The sequence below is a fragment of the Mesitornis unicolor genome, unplaced genomic scaffold, assembly GCF_000695765.1.
Source record: "Mesitornis unicolor isolate BGI_N332 unplaced genomic scaffold, ASM69576v1 scaffold52478, whole genome shotgun sequence".
Classification (NCBI taxonomy): domain Eukaryota; kingdom Metazoa; phylum Chordata; class Aves; order Mesitornithiformes; family Mesitornithidae; genus Mesitornis; species Mesitornis unicolor.
Window position 1 is genome coordinate 19,499 of NW_010204902.1, and position 14,228 is coordinate 33,726.

Genomic DNA, 14,228 nt, shown 5'->3' on the forward strand with positions numbered 1-14,228 from the left:
TACATTGATTTTTAGATCATATACCCCCACATCAGGCTTGGAATAATCAAACCTAACTGTCTTGAAAACCTTTGGTTTGTTTTGCTTAGGGCTTTTTTGTTAATTGCTGAGATAATTACTGTAGCTTAGGATCAGGTAGAAATAATTTGAGTTTATTTTACAGCTTTACTACTCAGTGAAGTGTGATGCTATTACTTCTGCATTGTGTTATTCTCACAGTAGATTTCAGGTCTTTTTACTCCTGAGAAGCATGGAGCATCCCAGGTGATGTTAGGACTGCCCATTTGGCTTGCAATTTGGGGCTGGCAAGAGAAGGATTATACCATCTGGTCTTGAGAAGTACTTAGCATCTCCAGCAAGACATTGGATAAACTCCAGTGAAGGTGACTGCTGAACATCGCAACAGAATTGCCCATTGCATGTCATCCAGGGTGCACATAATACAAACATTATCTATGGTCTTATTTAGTCTGTGCAAACTTCTCAGCATTGCCAGAACACACATGCAGCTCCATGTGTGCTGGCTACAGCGAATGCTGGAACAGTCAGGTCAAACCCAGCTTTACCTCCTCAGCTTTCAGAGGTAAGCAGAGATTATACAATGTAATAATAAATTCCCCAGTTGCTGGTCTTATCCCTAGTGCTGTTGAAATATTTCATTGCTACTTGAGCAATTTAGCAAACTCCCAGTTGTAGAAACAGTATTATATGCGATTTTTGCTTGTTTTCCCCTGCAGATGGGTAACTTAGTTCAAGATTATTAAAAACATAAATCTGTCTGGTAAGCATTACTGCTCAGATAGTGCGAAAAGAGTCTTATGTTTATTGCTTTTACCTTTGTCTTTTTTAAACTCATAGTCATTGAACAAAGTGAACTGAATACGATTTTTAAAATTATGTAGAAGAACAATTATCTAAGCCCAAAAATTATCCCTCACAACAAATTCAAAACAAATTCTAGAATATGAGGGGCTGATTTTTTTTTTTTGCTATAGTTCCAGAACATCTGAGGTGGCCTTTAGTGGCACTAGGGTATGTTTTGTGGTATATGGGAAAAGGATCAAGTGGAGAATTATATTAAAAGGTGACCAAATACAAAAATTATTGAACAAACAAATTTTTTCTGTGTAGACGGCTGAATCACTCACTGGCCCTGTCTAACATTTATTAGTATGTCAAAAGAAGTAACATGCAGATGGTTTTAATAGTGTCCAGTTGTAGGCATAATATGACGATTCACTTGCAAGAGTCTGGGTTGCTGTTTTTAGTTTTGCCATATGTTTATATGAATTTTTTCCCCCTTTTTCTGTTTTGCTTTGATACTTCTTTTCATTAGCAGCAATAAATTGTTTAACATTGAAAATTGAATTGGAATAGTGGACTAGTACAGGGCTTGAGAGAAGTGATAGAGTAGCCACTGTAAATTGTGACATGTACCTCTGAAAAACACACAAAAATTATTAATTATAGCAGGATATACTGTTTGATATGTGGCATTCTCTGTTCAGTATGAGTATTGCCTCAGTGCCCTAACATGATGTTACGGGGCACTGTGGTTTTGCAGATGTTGTTTTGCAGCTGAGACGTTCAAATGAGATCTTAACCTCTAGTAAACAGAAATTGTCTCATGCTGTTTTTCACAAGAAAAGAGATCATACCAATTCCAGTTGGGCATAATCCACTTATCCAAATCATCCTGCTAATTGAATTCTACATGTTCTTCATTGCTTTCTGCTATAAAATGGTGTTGCTAAACATCATAATTTGGTGAATAATACAAGCTCTGTGAATGGTTTCTTGTAATTCAAGTAGAGCAGATAGAAAATAATGCCTAGTTGTTACATAGCCACAACCGTTGCTGCAATTAAAATGTTGTTATCCTGCCTACCAAAAGGAACTCTGAACACCAAAGATATTGAGAGAAAGGAGAAAAACAGACTTTTCATTTTATATTACACCTATAAATATATTTTTACACTCTGTAGTTTCTCTTTTTTTTGTCATAGGAAACTTTTAAATGTATCTCTTATCTTCTGAAAAAGTTGTAGGGTACACAAGAAGTTGCAGCTCAGCAGTTCAGAACCTCATTATATCCAGAGAGATGCTGAGCTCAGCAGGGTGAATAGAAGACACTTAGGTAATCAAGCAAAAATATAGTTTAACTATCTCTTAGTTATTTTATCAGTGGGTGGTATTGGCAAGAATCTGGTGCACAGAGAAATTTGCAGTGCTAACTGATTTGAAAAGAGGATTTTCAGAGTGATAATATAGTGGTATAATCAGTGGTAATATGTAGGAGAAGGCTGAACCTCTGGAAGTTTAATGCTTTATAAATTTGCCAATTCAAAAAAAAAACCAAAACAAAACAAAAAACGACCCTTCTACACGCACATACCATTTCTGCAATAGGATAACTGATGGATGACCCTGGAGAAGAATAATTTTGTTTGTAGACTTTAAAGTTGTTGGTTTATTTTTAAGGGGAAAAAGTGAGTTTAAACAAACAATTTTTTATGTCTATTCTAGATTCTTTTAGAATTCTGTGATCCACAGCTATCCAGGTATCACAGCTAAGAGGCTAATGGTCTTTGGTTTTATTGTTTTGTCTATCGAGCATTCAGTGTTTCTGCAAGAGGAATAAAAATTTTAATTCTGGTTCTTAGTGGATACACCTGTGAATTTTAGTTCTGATTCTAAACATTAGGTTGTTTTCTTAATTCTTGCATAACTCTATAGTGAATTTGAGCAAAAAGCCTAATGGGGAATCATCTCTTGTGGTTGCTCAGATTTTTATGTGAGTCATTTCTGTGGTGTTGACTTTTCCTTTGGAGTGAGCAAACCACGAGCTTAGTATTTGTTATGCGGATGATCTGTAGAAGAAAGAGAACAATGGGTACCAGCAGGTGAATAGTGCACAGGGCTGTTATGTACCACATACTTGCCCAGTGTACTCTGTTCCTTGAGGATTGTGAACGTATTTTGATTCCCACTGTATGGAACTGGATGGCTTTTAACATACAGCTGGATCCCTTGGCTGGTGCAGGGAAATGCATGTTTCTCAGTAGCACAAAGCAGCCTTCTGCCAGAGAATGATCGTAGAGGATGATGGTGTTGGTAGAATCACTGCCTCAGGGCCTACATTTTACCTGGGGAACATAAAAACTGGAAGCATCTGCAAGTGCGATATTATATATTAACGTATTCTCTCACTTGCTTTCCTCTCTCCTGCTGTTTTCTTGATGTTCTGTATTGAGTGTTGACAGTGGGATGCTTGCAGTTGTTTTCCACTGCTACTGCTTGCCCACTAATGAACCTTCTACTGTAAGCAATTATGAGATTTTTGCTGGATATGCTACTAGGCTTTGATCCCAGCGCATCCTGCTCTAAAAGCAGGAGTTTCTCTTCTACTCACTTTGGCCACATAGCAGATAAGAAGACACCTAAGAAGCTTGCTTATATGGTGGTGCATATATGTGTTTGTGTGGTGTTGTTCTTAAACTAATATGTTTTATTTCTCACTAGGACTTGGTAGTCCAAGCAGTTTTAAACTGTATTTATTTGAATATGTTCTGAAAACAGAACAAACCTAGCAATCAAATCTATATATGAGTTTGTCTGTACCGGGTTTGTCTACAGCATACACCTGGCAGAGGTGTAACCATGATTCACTGCAAGCTTGAAGCCTGTGGGTGGGACACAGAGAAAAGTGTGCTTGTAGATATACATTCAAGTCAGCTGATGGTATCTTAGTGAGACCTTTTCACGTAGCTTGCCTACCACACAGGCTAAGGCCACATGTTTGGGTAGACACATCTTTAAGTGCAACTAATATTTCACTTGTATAACATTGTGTCTCCCCTCTGTATTTGGTATATTAAGGACTATAAAAAATATTTATAGTTGCATTTTATTTGCTATGTTTTAAAAGAGTGACTGAATTATATACCTCTTTAGTGAAATATTCAGTGCATCTCATTTTGTTGTTGCAGCAATCACTAAAAAGAAGAGGGAGCAAAGACCTACCAAAATCAGAAAAAAAGTCACAGCAGACACCAACAGAGGTAAGTTGTAGTAACAGTAGCCTGGTTTCTCATGTAGAGGCTTCAAGGACACTATGGAATTATATACATGGCTTGTAGCTCTACACTTTGCTTGCTTGTATGCTTTGTTCTTTGTTTTCCTGTATGGGGAGAAATGGAGAAGTCTTACCCAAGATCTACAGTCAGACAACACTATGTCAGGGACCACCTAAACAAAATGCTGGTGCTGCAACAGAACCTGCCAGCTTTCATGTACTCTGTATTTTAGGTAAAATATGTAAATATGAAAAAAGATAATAGGCCCTTTGTGTGCTGACTTCAGGATATTTGAACACTCTAAAGTCTATTACAGTGTTGCAAGCCTAGAAAATATAAGGATCTTTTACAAACCCCCTAACACTACCATGTATTTTCTAGGCTCTGCAAATGTTAGTCATAAGTAAAATAGTCTTTTCCTCCTCTTAAATTTAAGTATTTATTTCCCTCTCTTTAGTTTATTGATCAGTGAAAAAATGATTGCAGGAAAGTCTCTTAGTATCTAAAGCTATGTACCTGTGATGGTTAGTCTTGTAATTGAAGACCATCCAGCTGGAGGTCTCTTGTTTTATGTCAAGTTTCTTCAAGTACTTCTTTTTCTTTACTCTAAGGAGGACAATGAAGACCTGAAATGCCAGCTACAGTTTGTCAAAGAAGAAGCAGCCTTGATGAGGAAGAAAATGGCTAAGATTGATAAAGAGAAAGACAGATTTGAACATGAGCTGCAAAAATATAGATCCTTTTATGGGGATTTGGACAGTCCCTTGCCAAAAGGTGAAGCAGGTGGGCCACCTACCACAAGAGAAGCTGAGCTCAAGCTTCGATTGAGACTTGTGGAGGAGGAAGCTAACATTCTTGGGAGGAAAATAGTGGAACTAGAAGTAGAAAACAGAGGACTGAAAGCAGAGCTTGATGATTTAAGAGGAGATGATTTCTCAGGGACTGCTAACCCACTCCTGGGAGAGCAGAGTGAATCCCTGTCAGAATTAAGACAGCATTTGCAACTAGTAGAAGATGAAACAGAATTGTTGAGGAGAAATTTAGCTGATTTGGAAGAACAAAACAAACGCATAACAGCTGAGCTGAACAAATACAAGTACAAGTCGGGTGCCCATGAGAGCTCTAGGCACCATGATAACGCCAAGACAGAAGCATTACAGGAGGAACTAAAAGCTGCACGAATGCAGATCAATGAGCTGAGTGGCAAAGTCATGCAACTCCAGTATGAGAACAGAGTCTTAATGTCCAACATGCAGCGCTATGACTTGGCCTCTCACCTTGGGATCCGTGGCAGCCCCAGAGACAGTGATGCGGAAAGTGATGCAGGAAAAAAAGAGAGCGACGATGATTCCCGCCCCCCTCACCGCAAAAGGGAAGGCCCCATCGGTGGGGAGAGCGACTCCGAAGAGGTACGCAACATTCGGTGTCTGACACCTACGAGGTCTTTTTATCCGACACCATCTGGGTGGCAGAAAAGCTTCACTGACAGGCAGCAGATGAAGGATATTCGCTCTGAAGCGGAGCGACTGGGCAAGACAATAGATCGTTTAATTTCTGACACAAGCACCATCATTACAGAGGCAAGAATTTATGTAGCTAATGGAGACCTCTTTGGACTGATGGATGAGGAAGACGATGGCAGCAGAATACGTGAGCATGAGCTTCTTTACCGGATCAATGCACAGATGAAGGCCTTCAGGAAAGAGCTCCAGGCTTTCATCGACAGACTTGAAGTTCCAAAGTCTTCGGATGATCGAAGTGCAGATGAACCTTTGTCAGTGAGTCAGGTAGACTTTTACTTATTACGGCCTACAGGTAAAAAGGCTCTGCCAAGTCAATTAAGCCTCATATTATGGCACATGAAAATTCTTTGTTCTAGACAGTGGACTAAAATCACTATTTCTTAAATTATATTAAATTCTCATTTGGCCATGTGAAACCTTGTTCTACCAATGGAGCTGTTTGCAAACAGTGAATAAGTCTGTTTTCCTGAAAATTAATTATGCTCTGGGAGGTGGAAGACTTTACTCCTTTCTTTCTGGCTTTGTAACTACACTTGCCAGAGTTGTGCCTTCATTGCCAGTAAAGGCAGTGCAGACAGCATTTTTGGCACATAAACGAACATGATTATTTTCTTAATGGTTGGGTTCCTGTTGAAGGAATAAAAGCTTACTGATTTTAAACAGGAGGAAACATTAAATTTCCAGAAGTATAGAGAATATTACAAACCACAGAGAAAAATAAACCATACAAATCTACTTTACAGAGTTACAGAGCCACACGGTAGTGTGAATATTGGAAATTCTGTAAATGTTTGTATTTTGTTGAAGGCCTATGGGTCACTGCATACATGCAGCAGTGACAAGCATCTTTTCTGTAGTTCATTTTTATGGAGAATTGCTACAGAGAGGTTTCTGGGGACAAATTCCATGCTGACTTGAGATCTTTTGCCATGAAAAATGGAAATTACCTACCCTTACCTTATCATGCAATCCTATAGCTGGGAAATCTTGTTATTACTCTTGGTAATATCTAATGTTGTATTAAGTCTCTTGCTTTGTTAATTTACTTTGTGCTGTAGTGCTAGATTACAGTCAAAGTAGTTGCCAAGTGAAGTTGAAAACTATTATTTCTTATTCCTATGCTGACTAATTAGTCTTTTGTTTCCTTGTATCAGAAAATCACAGACGCAGTGAGTTTAAAGCAAATCAATTACTATACATGTATTGCATGAAATCAAACAGAAACAGCGTTTAGCATGTTCACTTTCTGATCTACCTATAGCTCTGAGCTTGTAGAGCTCCCATTAGCTTAAAGGCAGAGCACTGCATGGCTTATACAAATTTAAAGCAAAGTAGTATTTTCTCTAAACAAATAACAATAATAGTTAAATTGGACATTTCAAGGCCTGACCATGCAGAACTCCTACTGAAGTCAATGGGAGATGGGCACTTGGTCCCTCCACAAGCATAGTCTGATTCACTGTTTATTTTGTTGAAACTTTGGACTTGCTATTCCATTAATTGACTGTTCTCTTTGTCTTTATATTTACTTTCCCAGATGTTCCAGCCTATCATTTTACTTATTCTCATCCTTGTATTATTTTCATCCCTTTCATACACAACAATATTTAAACTTGTCTTCCTTTTTACACTGTTTTTTGTACTGTAAGCCATTCATCATTTACTGTTCATTGTAGTATTATTTTCAGTTTGTTTATTTTGTCCACCCTCCAAGATAAGAAGTGCAAGAGACATAGTTTCTGTAATAGCCACTGTTATAAAAACACTGAAGACTACTTGTTTGCCAAAACCTAACCAAAACCAAAAAACCTGCAAAAAAACATACCAAAAAGTCACCCAGTTGAATAGGAAACCTGCTCATCATGGTGTTCCAGGTAAGCAATCAGAAAATTGTATTTTTCACTTTTTCTGGTTTTATAATTTTTTAATAAAAATTTCCTGAGCAACTGGAACCAATTTAAAATTAATTCATTTCCACCAAATCGAAGCAAAACAGAAATATGCAGAGTGGGTGTTAGGAGTCTGTTCCTTTTCTTTCCCCACTCCCAGAAAAAGAATTTATATCTAGCCACGTATGAATAATAAAACCACATTTGATGTGTATTCTGCAATTATATGTCACAAATTATATATATTTTGCATGATTATGATGATAATGTTTTTTAGCACTGTGTTATGTGGATTAGACAGCACAGGAGACAAAATCGGAACCATTAGTATATAGACCACTATATCTGGAAATGTGTCAAGGAGCTAGAGTGTTCTCTCTGTGCTCTTGAAAAATGTCCACACTACAGTGTGACTTGAGCTGAAGAGAGTGATGCTGGTCACCTTGTCTGATGTAAAATACCTTTTCCTAACAACCTAGTTTATCATATAACGTTTTCCAGTCTGTAGCTGTTGGGGCTCTGGATTCTCTCTCCAGTTTCAGAATGGGTTTTGAATGAACGTGGTAATTCTTGGCTTGGTGAGTGACCTCTGTCTAACCATGCTGTTGGTAGTGAGAGATCACAGGTGAGGGATGCTGGTGTACATAGACATGCATCAATAGTCACTGAATATTCTTGTTTTCCCTATGAGAGGCTGCACTGAGAGCACAGGTGACTCATGATCTTTCTGTCACACTAAACATAGGCAGTTCCTTCAAATGGTAGATCTCTCGCTATGAAAACCTCATCTGAAATGGCCAGTGGAGCACAGTTTTCTTTTCTGTTTTATTCAACCTATATTGAGACCACTGAGTCCCACAAATGTGAATTCTCCAAAGATGATAATTTACAAGTGAGTGTATTAGTGATTTTTTTTTTTTTTGTGCAGGTGCCATGATAAAAAACCAAAATCAGTTCATCTCTTTGCCTGGGTTTTGCTCTGCTACCTGAAATTATAGAGAGACACCATTTTGAGGGAAATCCCTCAGAGGGAAGCAGAGGCTGGGCAATAAAATTTATTTTATGAGAAGAAAAAAATAGTAATCTCACAATATTCAGCAACAATTTGTTTGTGCAAAGCAAAGTTTGTGTTTTCCTCCTTGTTTGTCTAGCATTCCCTCAGCATACTCTGCAGGTGTAGTAACCTTGATAAGTTAAATCACTTAACCTTGATTTAATCCAAATACTTATTCCTACCAGGGGGTGGTGGTGTCATCATTTCGTAGTTAGGAAGATATATCTAAAAGAAATTATAATCAATATATGTGAGATTAATTGTTAGCCTTGTCTGGTCTCCTGATTAAAGAGAAAGTCAGACCCAAAGTACTTTTGAGGTTTCTAAGCTGCTCTTATTGGTGTTCAATTGCCTAAAAGTTCAGTTTCACATATTAGAAACTACTATGTCAAGATGTAGTCAAGTATATCATCCCATTCACAGTGAATTTCTGTAATTATAGAAAGAGTTCTCAAATCACTGGGAAAAGGCCCTTTTGCTGCTTTTCTGACCAACTGCTGTAAGAATTTTTTCAGCAACTGCTTGAGAAATTATTTTGGTTTTCCTCATAGATTTTCAATTTGGACCTTAAAAGTATAATATTTTGAGGCTTAAATTTGTCATATCAAATCTGAGCATGAGACTGACATTTTGAGTTTCTTTCTGTTTTAGTTTCTTCCCTTAGGGGGAAGAAAAGATCATTTGGGTTTTGTTAAATGTTACTGGCTCAATCCCATAAAAGAGAAAAAAATCATACTTAAATATGATCTGAAGTTCTGAGCTTTCAGATTTTAACCCACACTTGTTTATACCTTTCTCAGCCTTGTATGTAATAAAGATGAGTAGGGAAGCTTTGATTTACACTGAGTGTATCAATAACACTACTACTGTACAGTAGTAGGAAAGTTTAATACACTGAATTCATACATTGAATATATCTTGGAAATAATTGGGAAAGATTTGCTTCTTTCTCTGAAATCAGAAAAGATGATGATGAACCTCTTGAGAAAAGGTGGAGATAACCTCTGCACAGCACTGGCAATTATAACCCCATTGATTTCTCACAGTGGTTTTGCTTGCATATGGCTGGAGCTCTCCTCATCCTAATTCCGCCAGGCATCAACAAAGCAAACCAAAGTTGAGACCTTTTGGAACACTTAGGAAGCTATATAGCACAGGCAACAATCTGAAATTAAGCATACTGAAGTACACAAAATAATTTTAGAAGCTCCCCACAGGTTCTGAGTCTGTGATGAGCAAGAAGAATGGTGAAGACGCCTGTGAACCTCAGCACAAATAAATCTCAGTGAGAAATGAGATGTATTTTTCATGTCCCTCTGCATTCAGCTTGAAAGGAGTAATTGGAGCTGTTTATCTGCTTCACACCAGATATTGCAGAGAAGTTCACAGCCCTTCATTTTTCACTATTTTAAAAGCTGCTTAGAAAGCTAATAAAATCAGTATGGACATCTATCCATAGCCAGAAGGTTACAACTAGCCAAAGAAATCCGTGTTCTGTGTCTTGCTAAATTGAAATAATTTGGTCTCCCAAAGAAATGCAAGAATTATACTTGCCAAGAAAGGAAGAAGATTCTCCCCACTCAGTTACTGGCCTGGTAGGCAAAGACAACCTCATAGGTGAGTGAGTAAGTGGAGCTGAACTCATCCACATCCTGTAGTGGAGTGTGTTGGAGTCAGGCAGGGCAGAGCTAGATAGAACACTGCTGATTCACTAGACTGACTGCCACATAGAATCTAATTCTGAAGAGTGATAATAAGAATATAAGATTTTGGTTTTGTGCAGCAACAAGCTCGATATGCTATGTTACCTATCAGTTCAAATCTCACGTAAACCAGTATCGGATTCACAGTTCCCATTTTGGAATATTCTGGCAAAATATTAATATGATGCAAAAAATGTCATTGAATTTAAACCAAGATATTGCTTTAATTTTACATTTCTCTAGAAGACTGAATTTCTGTTTCTTGTGTTCCTAGGGAATTCATTCCATGTTCTTTCAGAAGGAAGAGATCTTGCATCTATAGATAGAATTCTGACATTTTTAACTTGTGTAAATCTGCAGTAACTCAAATCAATTTTTATATTATTTTAAAAATAGATGTTATTTTTTTTAATGCAACCAGATAAATTCAATGAAATTTGTTTTCTAATTAGAATCAGCATTGAATGCCCTGGCAAAATACCTCTACAAATGTTTTCTTTACTGTTACTGAAAAATTCCCATGATACTAGAACAATCATCTTCTCCAGAATCACAGATACTTATTTCAACCAAAAATATCCATGCCTGAAGCTCCAGTTAGAGATAGAATAAGTGTCTGCTGACACACGTCACCAATGCTTCAGAATCAAAACTAGAAGAGAGCAGGTGCTATACTGCAGAAATATGCCTGGCAGTCAGAAAATAAAAAATTGCCAAAAACATGGCTGTCTAAATATGTGTTATAAAAAGAGATGAACTGCACATGAACTTCGAGGGTTGTTTACGAAAACAAGCAGAGCTTTAGGATATTAGATGCCCTTCCCCTTAATCACCCCGGAATTTGATAGGTGAGTAGGACACTTCTAAAGGCATCAGTATCAGGGACAAAAATCTCATTGGCTTACATTTCTGTCTCTGATTTAATGCCAAGGGAAGTGATATTCAAACCCAACTTTTGCCATTACACATGCATTTGCCTATGGGGAAAATTACAGTGGCTCTATTTAAAGTAAACCTCTAAAGTATCTGCCACCGATTTCCAATGTAACCTTGGAGAATTGACATGACATAACACTTTGGCTCTGTTTCTCCACTAAGTTATATACTATGACAGAAGTGCACTGTAGTAAAAGGAGACAAATTGTATTCCCTTGTGCCCATTTCCCTATTTGTATATCCATTTCCCTATTTATATATCCACTCCTGAGATGTATTTGCCAGGCTTATCGAGGTGTAAAAATTAACATCATTCAGAAATACTGATGTTGTGGTTGAGTTGATTACGGTGGCAGCAGGCTATTCTTCCTTCCTGTTGCCAAATTTACGTGGACATAGCAAAATGGGTGTGCCATAGCCAAGCTAGTACAGCAGAACTGAAGTTACTCTAAAATGACCCTGAGTGTAGACTACTAATCAGAATATACACTGCCCTGAGTATATAATCAGATTATAGCCCATGCTGAAACTCATGCTCCTTTGTCTTCAGTCTTGCATGATGAAGAGAGATTTAGCAGAGGGCTTGTTTAAAATGCCCTTGTAACTTTTTTGTTGAGGTGCTGACTTTTAACACAAGCAGAGCTGATACCAGGTATGCACAAAATCCACTTTGCCTGTGGAAGCAGCATGTCAGATGTCATAAATGTACAATAGCCTTCTTGATTATTTTGCCTGCACCAAAGGCCAGAAAACCATATTTGCTGCTTTGTCCACTGCTGTTGGGGAGGAATGGTCTCTGTTGGATAACTTTTCTTTGAAAGCAGAAGTCACTACTGCTGCTCTTAAGGATGCCTAGAGCAAGGAGCCCACGGTTCTAGAGCTTGCTTCATCTTTTCTTTGTCTCAGATTGTCTCCTAACTCATATTAGGATGACTTTAATGTGGCCCTTTGACCTATGAAGGAGATCCAGCTCTTCTCTCACAGGATCACAGGATGGTAGGGATTGGAAGGGACCACTGAAAATCATCTAGGCTTCTAAGAGTCCCTCAATCTCACACATTTCTCATTCCTCACGCTGACAAATAGAGGATTTTGCCTGAGTAAAAACACAAGCCTGGGATTTAGCCCATTGTTTTAATTAATTTTCCTGTGTTTTGCTTCAAAGAGTTTGAGTAAAAGGTGAGGGGCGTTAAGTTAGTAATATTAAAGACACAAGAATAGTAGCCTATGCTGATGGATATGTGAAAAAGCACATCTTCAGAGTCTGTCTTTGTTTGCAGCTGTGCAGCTGTGCTGGCTTCTGAGAGGAGGCAGCGCTGTGGCACCCGCCCTCCAGCTGTGAGCTCAGTTCTGCTCCCAGGCACTTGAGTTTTGCTCCCAGCCATGTCAGCTGGCATGTTGGGATGTAGCCTCAGAAAAGAAAGCCACACTGTTGCTTTACAAACATGGAATTTTTAAATCATCAGAGTTTTGAGGCTGGGGATTTTCTTCAGGAATGTTCAGTTGTGTACTTGGGTATCTTTGTTCAATTTTCAGATAATCTTTGGAATTTTCACAAATCGCCCAAGTCCTGTTATTTATGTTACGTGGGAGCAGAATAAGCACCCTAGTAATGTATTCACTGAGACTTACAACTAGACCATATAAGGAGAAAAAATGTGTTTTCCCTGAAACCTGCTTTGGTTTTTACTATAAAATGGACCCAGCGCTGAAATCTTTATGCTGTGCATGGATTGTACCACAGATAAAACCTCATTGTTCTAGAAAGGAGAGTGCTGACTAAGCAAAGGATGTATGAATCCTCATATCATGTCCTTTTTCTCACTGATCTTGTCATCAGCTGCTCAGCCCACAAAAAAGTATGTCACTCCTGCTTAGTGCATTCAAAAACACACATCTGATAGCAGAATTTGTCCAGTTTTATGCTGCATGAGTCAAGTACTTTGTGGCCCTCTTCCAGGTACACATGGGGATAAATGTTCCCTGAAATATGAATTTTCTGATCATGGGTGGTCTCGATCACTGTCCACAGACACATCCAAGCACAAGTACCAGGCAAGGCAGTGGTATGTGCATGAAGCTTTTGCCTGGGGTCTCTGTGTACCAATTGAAAATAATTTCACACAGAGTTCAATAGTAGAGTTATGTGCTGTGCAGAGACACAAGAAGCGAGCTGAGCTCCTTGTGCCTGCAGCTCAGCAGGGGGAGCAGCTAAATTTTGCTACACAGGCTTCAGGGTTTCCCATGGATTCTCACTTGCTGGATCATTTTTGTCACATACACCTCCTTCCCTCACCCCATGCCAACACTTGCTATGGGCACACCCAGTGCTTTAAATCCAGGCCAAGGTGATTTTAAACTTTCCTTGCTAGTCTTGTGCCAGGGATGAGTTTCCCTGCACAAGGCAGATTCTCCATCCAATTTCAAGTGCTTTGCTGAGACTCAAAGTATCTTAACAGACTGGTATCCAGAAACCATATGAAGTAGTAGGACTATTTGGGTATATCCCAAAGAAACCATTATCACCATTCCCAGAATGCAAGACAGTAGGATTACACAGTGCCCAATAATTCTGCACTTTTGTAAGTGATAGCATATTTAGGATACAGAAAAAGATTTTAGAGAGGAGTGGTTTGCTTTTAGCTTTTTTAAGATAGCCATCAACCAGCCGCACTGCTGCTTTAAACAAACTCCCTCTGTGAAGCAGTTTATGAGGATCAAGTTGCAAAGCTCAGAATGATCATACTGAAAAATATAACCCTGAAAACTAGGTCTGGAAGGCAGCAAAGAATCTTCCTTTACAACATGGACACTAATAAAAGAAATCTAAAATTGCCTATTGTCATAGCTTTAATATTAATGCTGGCTGCTTTGGCAAGCTTTAAATACTGGACTGCACTATAAAACCTAAAAATGTCCTGGACTTGGAGTTGTTTACACAAAATACGAGGAGATATAAAGTTACAAAGCTGGGGGTTGGAAGAGATGGCTTTAAAACCATCCTCCGTGCACTGACGTCACATGGAAGCCAGCTGCTGGGATGACGC

At 38.5% G+C, this 14,228-nt stretch overlaps 1 protein-coding gene across 1 annotated transcript in view; it reads left to right on the forward strand.

Moving 5' to 3' along the window:
* Positions 1-7,399, forward strand: part of SOGA3 (SOGA family member 3) — a 26,601-nt gene extending 19,202 nt beyond the window's left edge. Inside the window, exons 3-5 of the mRNA XM_010191191.1 lie at positions 3,990-4,061; positions 4,688-5,863; positions 7,137-7,399. Of these exons, the coding sequence (XP_010189493.1) occupies positions 3,990-4,061; positions 4,688-5,863; positions 7,137-7,247 (1,359 nt within the window). The 3' untranslated portion in view covers positions 7,248-7,399. The remainder of the gene's footprint in view (positions 1-3,989; positions 4,062-4,687; positions 5,864-7,136) is intronic.
* Positions 7,400-14,228: the final 6,829 nt, after the last annotated feature.